This window comes from Emydura macquarii, unplaced genomic scaffold, assembly GCF_026122565.2.
Source record: "Emydura macquarii macquarii isolate MOO-44397 ecotype Brisbane River unplaced genomic scaffold, CSIRO-AGI_Emac_v2 contig_306, whole genome shotgun sequence".
Classification (NCBI taxonomy): domain Eukaryota; kingdom Metazoa; phylum Chordata; order Testudines; family Chelidae; genus Emydura; species Emydura macquarii.
Genome location: NW_027130443.1, coordinates 14,240,260 through 14,257,860, shown reverse-complemented (window position 1 = coordinate 14,257,860; position 17,601 = coordinate 14,240,260). Strand labels below are relative to the sequence as shown.

General features: G+C 43.7%; 1 protein-coding gene across 6 annotated transcripts in view; it reads left to right on the top strand.

Moving 5' to 3' along the window:
• PGPEP1 (pyroglutamyl-peptidase I) overlaps nucleotides 1–10,332 on the top strand; it is a 29,237-nt gene extending 18,905 nt beyond the window's left edge. For 4 of the 6 annotated variants that reach the window (XM_067560860.1, XM_067560884.1, XM_067560889.1 and 1 more), the window contains one exon: nucleotides 364–7,451. In XM_067560860.1, coding sequence (XP_067416961.1) covers nucleotides 364–556 — 193 coding nt within the window. In that variant the 3' untranslated portion in view covers nucleotides 557–7,451. Of the gene's footprint in view, nucleotides 1–363; nucleotides 7,452–9,627 lie in introns of those variants that run through there. The other 2 variants (XR_010922114.1, XM_067560875.1) reach the window with 2 other exon arrangements.
• The last annotated feature ends 7,269 nt before the right edge of the window (nucleotides 10,333–17,601 follow it).

Genomic DNA, 17,601 nt, shown 5'->3' with positions numbered 1-17,601 from the left:
GTACTTCACACTGGGTTTTGTGTGGTGCACTTGTGTGACATTGTAATAAAGGTGATCTACTCTATATCAGGTAAAGCAGCTACAAAAGTGGTGTTTTGCTCTCTGGGGAGAAGTTCTTTGGTGCATTAGAACAGCTGGCATGGGAATGACATGAGAGCCTCTGAAACCTGTTTGGCTGCTGTGAAGACAATAACTGAAGCCCATACAGGATGAATTTAGCCATTCTTTTCTCTTCTGTAATAGCTTTCCAATTCTAACTATGCAAAGGCCATTAGTCCTGGGCCTCCCACGCTCAATTTTATTCATATCATTTTGCTCACAGTACTTGTTGCTTATCACTAAATAAACTTTTTTAAATTACAGATACCTCTGTGATTTCACTTACTATACTTCCTTATACCAGAGCCATGGCAGGTCTGCGTTTGTTCATGTGCCTCCACTGGGAAAACCATATACTGCAGAACAGCTGGGTCGGGCACTACAAGCTATCATAGAAGAAATGCTTGATGTTTTGGAGCATTCTGAAGGCAAAATCAATTGTCGCCATGAACACTGAAGCTGGGCAAAAGTCCTACCACTATTGCACTTCCAAAATATTCCCTATTACTAAGTACTGGGGAAGCAGTCTGTCTGAAATGTACAGAACATGAATCAGAGACTTGAGAGTGAAAGTTAATTCCACTTCCAGCAATTCTGTGACATTCTTTTCTTCCTGTGAGAATTTCATCTTAAGCAAGAAAGGATATGAAGTCTTTCCTTTAAACCACCGGCAACTACTTATTTCCTAAAGTGGCTGAAAAATGTGCGCTGTGTTTTCTACAGAGGATATCTGTAAATCAAGTGACAGCTATTCAGCAGTCTAAATCAGTGCAGATGGAAGGGTTTACACCTGGAATCCGAGTTTGTGTGCAGGGAATTGATAATACCACCTTCTGATTAGTAGTCCTTAGTTTAAAAGATTCGCTGATTTAAAAAAAAATTGATAGGTTTTAATGTAAAATTATAGCTAGAAGCAGTTGGCTTAGAAGACTTTGGGCTTATCTTGGGACTTAAACCATTCTTATTTGGGAGGGGGAGTCATTTATAATTGTTTTATAGGGGCACTGAATCTGTTTTGCCAGTCCCAAAACCCCAGTGCATTAGTGTGGACTCCTGTTATGACTCTAATAGTGCTGCAAACAGTAGGGGTGCATGGTTTTGGTTTCTCTTGTTTGTTGGTGAGCGCTTTGAGGTGCAAAGAGGGGCTGACTTTTTGTATGTGGGAGACACACAACATGCACCAAATATTTCCAGATTTTTTATTGCGCTCTTCATAGCGCCTTCCTTGTGCAGCCCAGCCACATACCTCCTTTACGAAACACACTGTTCCATATGTGTATGAGACAAACTTAAAGCGGTTGGAAAAGCTTTGCTAGTGACCACTGTTTCCACAGGTGGTCTCTTTCCCCAGAACCTCAGTGCTAGCGCTTACCCTACCCCTGTACCTTAAAAACCCCCAATACTCTTTCTCTTTTTTATTGTAAATGTTTATTCTCTTTAGGGATTGGAGGAAGAGTAACATTTAAGGACTTGTCTGCACGATGTGGCAAAGTGCTCTAGGGGTTGTGCTCCAGCTGGCACTTGAAGATCCTGCTAGTGTGCTCTGAAAGGTACCTAGTTCGCATTGACAAAGGCCTGCTTCCACACTCAACTCATGCACAGCACGTTAGAGAGCGCTTTACAAATCACACCCCTCGAGTGCTTTGCTGTGCTATGTAGACAAGCCCTAAATTAAATATTAAGTTACACCATCTTGGTTTATTATCAACGTAAATATGCTAAAATGTGAATTAAAGGCATGCTGGCCCCATTCTGCCAAGCTAAACACTGTGAGTTTAAGAAAGCCCTTCTCACCCTGTGTAAACTGAGACTTTTCTTTTAAAACTTCACCTAAAACGGGCATTTCTGGGTGGCCTCCTCATGTCCTCTGTTTGCTGAAATGACCTAATTCATGGCATTGTGGCTAGGTCTGAAGTGCTGCTTGCCCTGTGAACTTTCCAAAAGCAGCATTTGGAAAGATGGGTGTAGTATTTTAGCCAAGTTCAAAGAGGCATTTGAACTAGTAGTATGTGACCTCGACTCTAAATTGTGACAAGTGAACGGTAAGTAATGCCACAACAAAAGCAAAGGTTAAATTGGTACTAGCTAGTGTTTTTTTAGGGAGCCAGTGAAATAAGAACTGAAGTGACTAGTTCTAATACTTTTACTAAAATAGATATTTAACTGCATTTGAAACCTGTTATAAATATCTGTTGCTGTTTTAATTTCTCTAATTATGAATGATTCTACTATCGTATCTCTCAATGAGAGCTGCCACTTTACTGCCACTTCCCAACAGTCTAGTGGCAAAGAAAATGTCCTTGTATTTGAATGCATGAGAGAGGTTGCAGAGTTCTGCTGTTGTATTAAGGCAACTCTTTTGCGCGGGAAGGTTGTGTATGGAGATGTTCAGTCAGACTTCTGATTTATTTCAGATTAGTTTTCTTCATAGTTTTTCTGATGGCTAGAACTTGCCTTAGAAATGAATGTGCAGTCTCTCATGTGCATTAAATGCAGAGTAGCACTTCTTTGTCAGACTTTCAGCAGGCAGGCAAGATCACAATTTCCTGTTTAGTAATTTATTATATTTAATATTTTGTTTAAATATTGGTGATTTTACTCATTTTTGCCAATAATGGAGGAAATGATCTTAAATTGTAGCTTTCCCTTTAATTAGTAAGCAGTTCTGATCATCAAAATGCATCTTAACTGCTGAACCTCTTCAAAAGAAAGAATTCATATGTTACATTAAATACAGCAGCTGACTTACATAATTTCTGATGCCATTTAATTTCCACTTAAATAAGCTTCCTAGCTATGAAAAATATGGCAGCAGAGCTCCACGGCTGAATGAGATAAGATGACTATAGAGTTGAAACTCCATGGGATGGTCTCATAAAAGGGCTTTGTGGATCAGCAACAATCACATGTTCCTTGTAGAGTATGTTCCCAGAAGCCACAGACAAGGCTGCCCTTAAACAGAGATGCTAAATCTTGTCTGCAGAAGAATGGCAGATATCTGCTTCTGTGGGCCCATCTGTCTGCTGAACATTTCTCCTGTCCAGGAAGGGCAGCCTCTAGCGGCTCTGGATCATTGGCCAGTTTTGTGTCATGTTTTTGGTAAATGTTTCCAGTTCTAACTGGGGCGCTCTCTATCAACATCTTCCTGTTGAGTGTTCTATTGCAACTTGGAGTACAGATAGTCCTTAAGGTGTTTGCAGATGGTCAGCCTCAGGGCCCTCTGCTAGTGTTGATGTTGTACCTTGCTCCAGTCTGTGGAATCCACTCCAGGTCAGTAATGGATTATACTGTATAGAAGTGTGAAAGGAGGAGCATCCAGGTCTGTGACCGGAGAAGGTAGAAAGGTGTCTTTCAGGAGGATAAAACTGCATTCAGGATTAGTTTGCTCAGTCTGTGGAGTCTCCCCAGCCAGGTGCTCTTTCAGAAGCTCATTTTGAGTCTCTTCCTGCAATTCTTCTTTCAGGGAAAAACTTCTCTGATTTCTGAGAGTTCTGTCTGTTAATGACTCTGAGACTTGAGCCCTAAATGTGAGTGTCAACATTTTTATTTCCACAAATACGCTTTGTTTTGAGCTGTTTTTTTAATTGTTTGCATTTCCTCACAATCTGCTTTTGTAAAGCTTCATGTGATCAGTTTTATTTGCTAGAAAATATAATTTATTCTATAATCTTTTGTTTTGAGAATAAGTAGTTGGAGATCCTCTTTAAAGAGTTGGTGTCTCATTTTATTAGTGAAGTTTTGTATAGTGAAATTTTTTAATTGTGACATTAAACTCATTTTATTTAATCTGTTCTAAATTAAATACTTTTGGTTTTTTTGCTGTTTTTTGTAAACTCAGTAACATATCTGTTCCCTAATATATACATATTTTGTTTGGAATTACTCCATAAAAAATGGTCAAAAACTCTAAGTAGTTACTGTCTTGTGTAATATTTGCTGTCTGCTTCCTCCTCAGTTTATTAATAAATAGAACTTTGCCTGGGAGACCCATTGCCAGCTACAGAATTTTTCAAACTAGCAAGTAAATGTGGAAACCCAAAAAAATCAGGGTTAATTTAAATTGATACCTATAACTAGTACAACTTGTAAAATGTGTGAAGTTGTAGTAACATTCACTGCAGCACAGTTTGTATTAACACTTTGCTGAGAAACTGGGTGCAAGGGCTTGTTGGGTTTCGTTTTAATGAGAGATCAGGTTTGCGGAATAGAAGAGAGAAGGAGGGAGGTTCCCTTGTGTTGGTCAGGGTGTCATTTTGTGTACTTGCTAACAGCTTGGAGGAGGAAGTGAGTAAGGAGTTGGTGAAGCTTATGGATGAGACTCAGTTGTTTCAGTTAATAAAAACTGTGGAGGATTTTAAAGAAACTCCAGATGCTTGTAAACTCATTCAAGCATTGGTGACTGCAGTGGCAGGAGAAATTAAGCTTGAATAAAAATGTGGTAATGCCCATTATGAAATGGGGGGGAGAGAAGTACTGATTAACTCTGAACTTGAAGGCTTCTCTGAAAAAAAGGACTTGGGAACCATTGTGGGGGTACTAGTGAAGACGAATGCCCAAGGTGTGGCAGCCATCTGTGCTTGAGTACATTTGAAAAAGGGTCATGAAATATGGGGAAAATGACATCAGTGGTTCACATTTATGTGGAGTGCTGTCCAGTATTGGCTGCCTCATCCTAAGTATAGTAGCAATTGGAAAGACTGAAAGAGATACTGAAGATGGTGAGCGGTATTGAGCAGCATTGTGACATGAGACTGCAAAGACTAGAATTATTTAGCTGGAAAGAACAGTTTTCTAAGGAGGGGACTTAGTTGAGGGTGTTCAAAATCATAAGACTTCGTGAAATTAAAGGAGTAAAATTAGAATGAATTAAAATTAATGCCACTTCATGCAGCTGAGTGCTTGCAATTCATTGCTGCTGGGGGGCCCAGGGGCTGCTGTCGGGTGTCCAGTTTTGACACTGGGAGCCATGTAAACTAAGAATAATAAAATGTTCTATTTTGTAGTTTAAACTTCCTGCTTGCTGGCATTGGGAAGAGATTTGTCCCCATGCAATGTTGCATTAGATTGTGGAGGACTGTCACTCTTCCTGTGAAGCTGCTGCCAGGGTCTGAGATAAGATGACAACTTCTCTGTATCTCCTTAGGATTTGTACTGTAAGTGCTTGGCTTATAATAAGTCAAGTAGGGAACTATATTGTTTACCATATGTAGCATTTCGACTTCAGTGATGTGTATTTTTTTGGTCTGCCTGATCTTCCACGCAGTGCTAACCTCTTTGTGCCTCAGTCACTGGCAAACAGTACCCTAGGACGCTGTCACACAGTGCATCAGTGGTACAGCTGGGATAAGAACCCAGGAGCTTCCAGGCCTGTGGTCTAGCTGTTAGACAGCACAGCCTCCCAGTATTTTTTAAATGAAAAGTTTTTAAAAAAATTGTAATCTACCTAAGTGTGTTAATACTCCAGTAAGCCTCATACTGTCTGAACATGTAATTCAGTGACACATTACATGCAAGCATAACTGTGAAATGTATCAAGGGACTCACAGTGCGAAGGACTCGCAGGAACCCCACCTGGGGAAAGGATAGGTGGAAAAGAGAGCTGGATCTGACTGGTGCCACCCTCTTGTACAAGAGGAAATGGCACTTAGAATGAACTCTCAGCCTGATTCATTCTCTCTCATTGTGACTTTTGAATCGGTTTTAAATTGTAGCATAAGTGTTTCTGACCATGCATTTTTGTGATACACATTGAGCTCCCTTAAGAGTGTTTTTAACATTACAGCTGAAGCTGTCCAGGCACAACGTGAGGTGAAGGGAGTGTAGCAGCCATGTTTGTTTATATTAATATATTGGGTTCAGTTTTAGGAATCCCTCTGTCACAAGGGTATTGTAGCTGAATTCAAAATCACTCTAAATCCATTTGTCTCGCTAGAATTGGCTTCTATAGAGCAGCTTCCCTCTAAGCTCCTTTGACTGTTTCACTTATGGTGGGTAGAAAGCTGGTTTACAGTAAAATACTGGGGTGGGAGAGGTGGTTTTATAGGGCTTTATTCAATTTAGCTTATTCTGGGTTTGGTTTTATTTTCAAAACTTTATAGAGAAGCTTGCATAAAATGTCTCTAATCGCTCATTCATTTTCATATATATATATATATATATATATATATATATATATAAAATACACACCCTACTACAAATCTTGTAGAGGCGTGTGTTACGTTGCATTTATCGGTATCCTAACTAACATGTTGCAGTGAGGAAATATATATTTTTCCTTTCAAAACTAGTATTCGCTGCTTGACATAGTAAATGTCTGTCTTAGTAGTGTACAAATAAACAGCAGTTTTGCGCAATGTCCACAGCAGAAACAAAACTATCTGTGAGGGGGAAAAAACCCCACAGGATTCTCTTGAACTGTCTAAATGTATTGTTAATTCCTCGCCCTATTGAAACATGGAAACTGATTCTATGTAAAGATATATTTTAAAACAAAATGAAATGCAAGGTAGGTGTCTTACTGTAGACAAGGATTAAATATGGGAAATGAAACTCTACACTGCCCTTAAGTTGAATCCTGTGCTATGTAAATACAGGCTCATGGTTTGTATTGCACCAGCTTATTAAAATGCCTGTCTAACTTTGATTAAACAGGGAGTGCCTTTTCTTGGGCTTTGTTTGCTGGGAATGCAGTGACTTGGGGCATGGGGATAGATGAGCCATTTGCATACAGGGATGCGGAGGAAAGAGGGGAGATTGGACTCCTGTAACTGAGAGAAACTACTGACTGCTTTTCAGCGTCCCCTTTATTTGAGTAAATTCTATAGCAGATCTGCGTTGAACTGAGCTCCTGAGATCTTCCCAAAACCCATCCCGGTCTAGTGAGACAGAGCAAACTACTTGCTGTTAAGTATATTTGTGCACACAGCACATTCTTACTTGTTCACTGGTCTTCAGCAGACTGGCTGAATTCTTGGTCAGATTTAGTCAGATTTTCTCTTGTCTGTTCAGATGTCTCTTGTTTATGCATTTACAGCGTCACTCAGCCTTTCACGGTGGGCACTTCATGTTTCCTCCTCTATGTTAATTGTGATCAGATACAAATTCTTTTCCCCCCCAAGTCTCTCAGGTGTGCTTATCAGGACTATTGGAGCTACAATTATAAATTTGTTGGGGCTTCTGTTTTTCTCAGTGCTTTCTTGCAGTGCCTTGTAAAACCAAACAATCTAGTGTGTCACAAAAGGGCTGTGTAATAATGAATAGTAATATACTTTCAGCTTGCCATTGCTAGACTGGACTCTGTAATTGAAAATTTAAAACTGATATTTCAAAGTAAATAAAATGAGTTAATTCTTTGCCTTGTAGTGTTCTTTAACAAATTCTTTGAGGGCTTTCTCTCAGAGATGTATGGTTGGGAATCACTTTGTTTTTAAACTTCCATTGCATATCTCAGACTTGTGTAATGTTATAGGGAAGAATGTTTTGGGAGTAGTATTCTGCAATCTGTTATGTGTAGTATCTACAGACCGCATTGAGCTAGGCACTATCTAAAGTAGGGCTGTTTAGAAAACTAACACCGGTGTACAGGGGAATGATGTAGGACCTGGTTCTGGCATGTTACCTACGTAAAAATTGTGTATTTTTTGTTTACAACTTTCTGAACATTAAAATGTCTCCTGTGGACACTTGCCAGTGTGGTGCCCTTCCCCTCTCATGGGGTGTTAGGATGATTCTTGCACAGGTTTGGCAGCTGGATCAATTCAGTAAGAGTAGCAAGTGTGAAATCTCAGCAGGCAAAATCCTTCTAGTCAAACAGGTCTCTGAGCCTGAAACTTGCAACACGTCACTATGTGACTACTAATCCCAGGAAGCAATAGGCAGAGGTTCTACTTATAAATCCAGTTATGCAATTGATGTGATGCCAGTGTATTGATTCCATTAGGAGAACTGTTGTTTACAAAGCAACGACTTGACAGAACATTTTTGGGAGCTGACCCCTGGTTTTTGGAGCTCCCTTCTTCGAGATTGGAATGTCCACAAATCTCCTATGTTTGGACCAAAATGCAAGATCCATCTGTCTGTCTTAGTTTTCCTAGGATAATGCTTTAAACAAACAACCCTAACCTCTGTCACTAGATTGACACCTAATCTACACTGAGCACCTGTTAGTTCCCATATTCCTCTAAACCCCTCATGGTGAGCGCAGTATAAATACCTATATATAACATTCTGCACGTAAAAGAATACCACTGAATGTAATATTAGACATCCTGTCTAGCATATCTACACAGATATTTATAGAGAGAATACGCAAAGGCCAGACATGTCCACTATTTGCCAGGGTTCAAAGAACTTCACAAAATGAATTCAGAAGTGTTAACGTGGCAGGAAACTGGGAAAATAGGATTTGAGTCAGTCACCTTTTTAACTCCTGTCTGAAATTAAAGTGTAGGACCCTCCCAAAATAGTATGCAGCATGTGAAACTTCTTTGGAAACTCCTCCAGTTTATCCCATCAACCACAGACCTTTTCTTAATCTGAATTTAACAGGAATATGCTGCAAAGTATGCATTAAAGAAACTGGCATGACTAAAAACTAGACACAGTGAATTTAAATACGGCTCTTACTCTGGGCTGCAGATTCTTCACAAGGAGTTTACCAAAATATGAGAAACTTGTAGTGGGTGGGTGGTTGGCTTGTTTGTTGTAACTTTTGGTCAGTTGTGGGTTTTTTCAGAATCCTCGGTCTGGCAAAGTACAGTCCTGGAGTAACACCTTGTGGAGCATGGAGGCTGAACAGCCTGTTGGAAGAACTACAGTATTGAAGATACTCATAAAACTATTGGTTAGGTGCCTACCTCCAACTGACCATGGACTCCAGCTACCTCCTGTACCATTGAAAATGAGCTGCTAACACTGGAAACTCTGAGGAATTCATGTGACCAAATGGGGACATCCCTATTTCAAGCCGTGCCTTCTCTGAGCTCTGTTCTAAGACTGACTAAAGCCACACCAGCTGTGGAAGCAGTGTTGTAGACTGGTCACCAGCATTCTTATCTCTGTGGCCTGATCTGAGCAGCGTTAGACAACCAGGCAGTACACAGGCTATCACTGATCTGTCCCAGTGCTGCCACCATCGCAGGTGTCTGAGGAGCTGCCCCAGCAGCAGTGTAATGAGGGAGGCCTTATGCGGGAAAAATAATCTGTAGACCCACCCTAAAGGTGTTGATAGCGTGTGTGTTGTGTTAAAGCCACTAGATGGTGCTAACGTATGGCTAATCCAGGGATGTGGTGTAAAAGCAGGTACTGGAACCTCCTCCCCATTCTGTCAGTGACAGTTTAAAAGTCACATTAACTTAAAAGCTGTTTATGCCCAAGATTCTAGCTTTCAATGTTCAAAAAAAGCTAATTTTGCCTACGTCCAGGCTGTATTCAATCTAAGCAGCCTCTGCTGGACTGACAGAAGAATAGGGTGGGTCGCTGCCTTATCAGACCGAACCATCTAACTATGTGAAAATATCTGCTTTGCAGGTCCGTGGTAGCAATGCCTCTTTCTTCCTGTAACACCACACAGGCATCGGCAGGAATGCAGGAGCCGCCATGTGTCATCTGGAAGGGAACTGCTTTCAGCCTGAAAGACGTCACAAACTGGGAAACGTAGCTATTACTAAGCTCCCTGAGACCGAGGCTGACCGCCTTTGGTAAAGCACTTAGATCTAAAGAGAAGGGCCAGGTGAGAATGGTGATTTATTATTGAAAGACATCGTCAGTGCAGTTCTGTGAGTTCAAGAAACTCAAAGCACTTGGCAACATCCTGTCTTCTCTCCCTGCACGGGCAAACCCTAGTGATGGCCAGTCCAAGTCAGTGCTAAGTCAGCCCTGGTGAGTCCGCTGAGGTAAGAAGCTGAGATTTTTAGGTTCTTTCCCCAGCTGTGCCACTGACTTACTCTCTGGCTCTGGAGAGGTCTCTCCCTGTCCCAGTGGTTTCTGTCTGTAACATGGGAAGCAGATGTCTCAAGAGTGTTGCAAGGGTTCATTTATGTCTGTGACTCCCTGAGGTCCTTGGATGAAAGGTGTTATGGAAGGACAAAGTATTAATGAACATACACATGCCTTTCTTAGTGGTCTGTCTTACTCTTTTTGCCTCTTCTTCCTTTTGCAAGAGCTATGGAAAAACAGTGAAACATCAGCCTCCGGGCTGATAAGATTTTCTTTTATAAATACAGTGGAAGTTCACATGTTTCTCTTATCCTGGTGAGTGTCAGATCTGGGGCTCTATTCTCTATTCTGCCATTTACTTGCTGGCTGACTTTGGGCAAGTCCCGTCCCCGTCTGTGCCTCGGTTTCCCCACATGTGCAATGGTGTAATGATGCTCACCTTCCTTTGTAAAGCGCTTTGAGATCAGCAACTAAAAATTAGATGGTTTTTGTGAGAGTGGGAAGGTGGCACAGCTAAAAACGTCCATCTTTTGCTTCTCTCACCAGTTCAGTTAGGAAAAGTTCCCTTTAGAGCCTGTCACAAACTACTTGCACTAGGTCACTTTGTTTTAATTCTATCCATGTCTCCTTCTGCGATGTCTTGAGGTTACTCATTTACTTTTTTTACCTCTGCTGGCGACATACCTTGTAGGTGCTTCTAGTCTGGTCTCTTCTTGTGGGTTGCTGACAAGAAACCGCCTTGAATGAATTCATCATATACTGTACAAGTTACTTCCCCTTACTGCAAGTGAAAGAGTTGGTAATGGAGAATGTCAGAAGCTTCCTCAAAATATCTGGGGCTACTGAGAGGGCTCTGGAGAGGGAATCAGCTAGCCGTAGTCCCATCTATACGGGGTCTTCCTCCATTCCAGTCTGTCTCGAAGCAGTTCCTCGCTCCGCAACTAATCAGATGCTTTTGTATGACAGCCATCAGTCTAGTTTTGGGTCTTCCAACCCTTCTTTTACCCTCCACTTCTAAGTTTAGCACCTTGTTTTTTAGATATGCTTCCGATCTTCTTTTCACACACCCAACTCATCTAGCCCTGGTTCCCTCAGCTTCTCCACAACTGGTACCACCTTCGCACTTCACTATTTGTTCATTCTGAACATGGTCCATGCTTGTAACTCCAAGCTTCCATCTTAACACTTTCATTTCCATTGTATTCAAGATCTGCTCCTTTCTGTCAGTGCCCAGCACCTGGAGCCACGCACAAGTGCAGCCCTAATTACTGACTTGTAGATCAGTTTGATAGGCATTCTCCTATCGCAGAGCATTCTGCTCACTTATCTCCCTTTAATCCATGCCTTTCCAGTTCTGGAAAGTCTTGTATACCCATCCAGAAACAAAGGAGGGTGAGAAAAATATATAGACTGGCAAAGACCCGCGATAAAAGAACTAAAGACATTGGTATCTGCTGTTGGTTGTTGAGTTCACCACTATCCTGTACTATCAAACACAGGTACTTGAATTTCGCTACTTTTGGCTGGTTTGGTTTTCTCATACAGTATAGTTATCTTGAATTCTCCTCATCCATAAACCTTTCAAAGTAACTTCTCCACTGTCCCATTAATCAATGGGATCCAAATTAAGGATTTCTGCTGTCATCTTTAATTACTTTGATCTCACCAGTGTCAATAAGAGCAAGCCAATAAAAATGGGCATCTAGCTGGGAAAGGACTTGCATTTTTGGAGTGCATCCTGAGTAGTTTTCTAGACAGCAGACGCAGGGAGCTAGTGGAAGATGCACAGTGGTTCCTGCTGGATCTTATTCTGCAAGGTGAGGGTTTTTAATGAGGTGGTTTTTTAACTCTTGGCTTGCAAGCCTTAGCTGACCTTAGGAAAGATGACCGAGCCAGCCCTCTTTACAATGTAAGAGAAGGGCTCCCCAGCCTTCAATAAGGCAAATGCAGCCATGGGATCCGGTGTTGGGAATGGCTGGAATTCCCTGCCTCCTTGGAGCCCCGGCGTATGATAAACCCTTCCCCTTGGTCCCTTTCCTGGAGGTGTGCACAAGCGTTTAGCCTGCAAGCACTGGAAGTGCTGTTCACTTACAAGAAGCCGATCCTGTTTCATGGGTCACTGGCTCTTGCACCATCCATTGCTCTTACGGATTTTGAAGCACTGGAAAGGAATTGCTGGTATTTGCTTTCTGTTCCGGAGGGCTGAGTGTTCCGGGAGACAGTGCTTTGATTTACTGTTTCCTAGTGTTGCCTGGTCCTTGGCTCTGCAGAGCGCTATTTCAACAGCTTTTTCGTTACTTTACTCACCCTGCTGAGGAAACTGCGTTGTCTGGCTTCTGTCCTCTTTGAAATATAAATACCTCACCTATCTGCATGCATATGTCTTTCTCAGTCTCTTCCCTGGTACCTAATGATATGTTGTAGAACTCATTTCCTGTGTGCACATTCATGCACCAGCCTTCCTAGGGCCCTGATAGAGGCTCCTGGCATGGTTCATGTTTTCCGAAGGGCTTAGTGGCAGTCTCTCAGGACTATGGTTTTTGCTACCTGTCGGGTCCTTGGTTGTGCCCAGGAATCAGCCCGATCAGTGTTCTGTGTTGGGCACGCTCCCCTTTCTAAACTGCCCAGGCCCTCCCGATACATGTTGGAGGAAGTATTTCCTCCTGCCTTAACCCAGCCTAAACTAAATGTAGGAGTCCGTATTTACACAAGAAGTTCCTGACCTAGAAGTGCTTATACTGGGACAATAGCACCGTCGAGGGATGAGAACAGAGGCCTTCCTATTTATGCCAGTGACTTTCTGTGGCCCACATAAGAGGTTCTGTAGAATCACCACAGCATCCATGTGCCTTGCATTGCTTAACATCTCTCTTCTCAGTTCATCTGCAAGAAAGGTATGAATTGTATTCCTAGGAGCTAGGTAAGTATAGGTTAGTATTACAGCAGCAGACTGGGCAACAGGAAACCTAGGTTCCAACCCTGGGCTACTAACCTAACTCCGCTGAGCCTCAGTTTCCCTCATCTATTAACTGGGGACAGTTGGCTCATCTCTCTAGGGTGGCTGAGAAGTTAACGTTCAGAAAGTGCTCTGAGCCCTTGGCTGGAGAGTGTTGGTGATGGGTGGAGTATGGAAACTCTAGATGTGTTCTTGGGGGGTGGGCCTATTGACTAGCTGGACCCCAAATGCTGGTACACATGCACTTGGGGCCATCCTCTCTACCAGACCTCACGTCTCCTCTTCCTTCTCAGGCCTGCTCCAGGAGAGCTTCCCCTGAACCCACAGCCATCTGTATCACACAATATGTTGTAGGGAGCAAACCTGCAACCCGAGTATAATGGATTAGGAGGCTCTACAGATGGTCTTGGTCACTAGCTGAGTCTAAGTGAGTCCAGTTCCTGCTCTGGGGACACTGTTGCCAGTATGCCAAAACTACCAGTGACCTTTAGCCGGCACTTACGTTCACATGATGGTGGAGAAGCTGATTCTGAAAAATTACATTCTACTTCTAAAGAATCTTTGGTTGATGCCCAGCCCACCGTTCCGCAGCTCCATGACGGATGGTACAAACAGGTGACAGATCCTCAATACACAGGCTGGCACTGCCTTCCAGCCTGGGACCACCCTTCCCCAGTTCCAAGTCTTTTCCTCCAGACTTCTCTTTCAGGTGTCGAGTTGTGGGGAGAGAGACCAAGTGATGATGTCACTTCCTCTCTTTTAGAGTTTCTTCCAGCTTGCTGGAAAGATCTATGCTTGTGATGTGGGGGTCTGCCCCCATGGGTCAGGCAGTCACTCACCATTGTTCACGGCTCTCTCTCAGAAGCCTTCATTGTGTAGTTTCTGAGATAGGGGATTCTTTCCCTGATGGGTGTCAGTGAGCCATTAACACTGTCTGGCTACTCCAGTGTTAGACCTGAAAGGCTGGTTGTAGCTGTTCCCAACCTCACAACATGTTTCAGTAACACACACACAGCAAAACTCCGTAACTTCACATACAATAGCACAGACAATCCACCGGGATGTTAGACTGGATTTAGAATGAGCTGATTATCTGCGTGTTTTATAGGAGTCAGTATTCAAACATCATGGACTGTGCTGTGGGTTTCAGATAGGGATGGAGAAGGTATGCCAGACCATGGAGCCCAGGCTGGGATTTTCCTGGGTGCCTAGGGGAGTTATGCACTCTGTTCCCACTGAATTCTGTCTGGTGTAGGTGCCTCATTTCTATGCAGGGACTCAAGTCCAAAGCAGATTGTGTAGCTTTGGGCAGGGATTTTCAAAGAAACGAGGCACCTAAACTGTATACAATGAAGGCTTCTGAGAGCAAACATGTAAATAATGGTGACTGCTTGAAAGCTAAAGAGACAGCCAGAGACAGCCCTGAGAGACCTTTTGGGTAAAGGGGTGGCTGTAAAGGGCTTGAAACTGGTTCCTGCTGTCTAGTTCTCATGAACAAAGCAGGAATTAGGACTTTGTACATTCTTTGGAAGTAAATAAGATTGCCTCAAAGAAATACCTGACTCCATCCTCCGTTTCCAGCCTGCAAGACCCCCCCCCCACCCCCCAGGGTTGGCTAACTGCACAGGTCCAAAAGGGGTAACACCTGGTGACAGGAGTGAAGGTCTCTTATGACAGCATGTCCTAAGGATGGGTTGACACATCTTAGCACCACTTTTTGTGTAGTCCTTCTGTCCTGAGTCAGTGCCCGGGAAGGACAGTCATTGCTGGGAGTGGATGCACAAGACTTCCTGTGTGAAAAAGTTAATATCAGAGGTGTCTGAGGTAGTGGCTGAGGGAACATGTTATGCAGGGTTTCTATTTTTGGTGGTTGGAAGGTTGATCCCGCATCTCTGGATTGCATGGACAGGGAATGCTGGGGATGAAAGTTAATTTCTTTGACGGTGAGTGCGGTTAAGTGAGAAATGTTCCACTTGGAGAAAACATAAGCATCATCTTTGGCAAACACTGTCAACCTGCTGGAAAGGAAAAGAAAGCAGACGGATTCCTGTTCAGAGTCCAGCAGGATAAAAATTGTTTAACACCCACTTGGTTCATCTTGTCTGTGGTTGCTTAAGAACTGCCTAAAGGTCAGCGAATATTCCATTGCGGAGATTCATCATGACTGAGCAAGTGCTAGAAAAACCTCAAATGTAACTGTCTCCCGAGCTGGCAGAAGAGGCAGAAACGTCCTGTTTCTGAAACCTTAATGCTTCATGTACAGCTCTGGACAGAAGCTGAAGACCTCTCCTGCTTTTTCCTCCGCTTTTGTGCAGAGGGCCGGCCTTCTCCAACATTCCATATTCTGTTAGTAAACAATGAGATGGAGGAACCAGTTTGAAGACTCAGACGTTCTCTAATTCCAAATTCACAAATTTAATTTGGGGTTTTTTAAAGAAGAATTATAATTAGGGGATCTGCTGAAGCTGCCTCCTGTACATTAATCTATAGGCCAGTAAAAGACCAAGAAAACTGCTAGACCATGAGGCTTATCTGGGGTCTTGTTAGGTGAAACACGGTCTTCCTGTCCCTCAGTAGTGTGGACTTCCTTGTATGTTACTTGCTTTGCTATCTTTGGCTTCAACCATTACATGAAGGCAGCTTCATTACTTGACTGAAACATCCTTCCTCGGGAGGAATTAGGGTGATGCCTCATGACCAAATGAGTCTGGGGTTTAAAAAGTGGCCTAGTGGTTCTGAATGTTATTAGGACACCAAGTTGCGAGTATGCGCTAGAGCGTGTCCATGCAGCTATAATGAAATGGGGGACTTCCCTCCAAATTCTGTCCATCGGGAGCAGCTCTCACTGAGGAAGCAGTGGAGACAGATCTCTTCCAGGCAGATGCAATAAGGTTAAGTCTGCCTTCATTGCCCAGTTCTGGTTTTCATGCAGGTAAATTGCCGATTGAATGGATGCTGAGTTCTCTGCCCTCTCAATACAAACCTGGGGCATATTTCTGACAGTGTGGAAAAAAAAAAAAAATTAGAAAACGAAGGGACCTAGTCCAAAGAGGCCTTTGAACCAGATCATGGAAATTATAACTGCAAAAGGTCTGGTAGATGATCGGTTTCTCTCCAAGTCAATACACCACGCTTCCCTTGGCTTTGTTCAGTCTGCTTTCTGAACACCCTGTGTGTGCGCCCCATCGTCTCCCGTGAGAGACGATCTCACACCCTAATATCTCGGTGTTGGAAAGACTTTCTTGATGTTCATCATGAATCCCAGTACCAGAGATGCTGCTTTCCCTGTAGACAGACTTCGATTAAATGCCCCGAGGCACTTGTCCAACATCCACAGGAGTCAAAGAAAATGAAGTTCCTCTCTCCCTTATTAGAGCTGCTGTAGGGAATGTTTCCACTGAACACATGCACTTCCAGTTAGCGCAACACGCGTGGTGCGGGTCACTGCAGGCCGAATCTCTACTTCACAGATACCACAATCCTGCCCACCTCTCTCCTCCCCACTTCCTCCATGTAGATTTTCTTGCTGCTCTGGTGTGTTACGTGCAAGCGGGAGAGGTTGAAGACAGGTGAGAGTGGAGTCTCCTCTTAGGAGACCTTTTCCAGCAGTAAGAAACCCAGTGTAAGTCCAAGTTTAGAAAGAGCCATGTGAAGCCCAGATGGCATCTCTGGCTGACACCGTGGCCTGATCCTGCTCTTCCAAACCTTTTAGATGCCCACAATGCAAGAGCCAACTGCCGTCCCTGACACCTTCACATGACGAGTTTTCCTAACTTGTGCTGCTCCCTTATCTTCTGACAATTCACGGTCCCCATTTAGCCTGTAGCATATTGAGGACCCTGTTCTTTGCCTTCATGCGGATGGCTGTTCGTTACATGTGTAAGCAGGGTCTGAACAAGCTCTCCTCTGACATCTAATGATGAGCTGGTAGAAGAGACTTCCGGAGCAGACCGTGTTCGCACAGACATGCCTACTCTACCTAGGTGTGTAGCAGTTGGCTGGTTTTGGGTTACAAATCACTAATTCGAATGCGGGGTATCTAATGGTATCCTGATCGTATGAGCAAAGGGCAGCAGAACTGTGCTCAGCTTGCTCTGATTGAGGGTGCCACCCTGATCTGAACTCACTTGCCACGCAGGGGAGAAGGATGCCAAATCTCAGTCAGATGTTTGTATGGTGGTGTGGGCTCTGCCCACGGAGTCCTGGGCACCGTTTGACCCGCCCCCTGCAATGTTGAAAGACAGAGCTGATTAGACTCAGGCAAGGGTCCCTGTTTGTGGCTGGTGACTCTTGGAGCTGCCATCACTGCTGAGCAGGTCTGGGGGCTCAGCCTTTGGCCTTGTGTGGGGACAGCGTTGCAGCAAAGGACAACACAGAAATTGCACTGCCAGTGAGGTTCCCCACTCCTTGCCGAACTCCCTGAGTGCGGGGCTTGGCGGTGGAGGCTCAGAATGCAGCAGCGGTCGGTGGCAGAGCGACAGCTGCAGCTGTGAGCCAGGTGCAGGGGTGGCAGCATCAGAGGCATCGTTCAAACCCCTTCCTTCCGGAGTTGGAGGTGAAGCCCTGGGAACGCACCTCTGACAGCTAGCGGGGCGGGGGTGCCGGGCGGT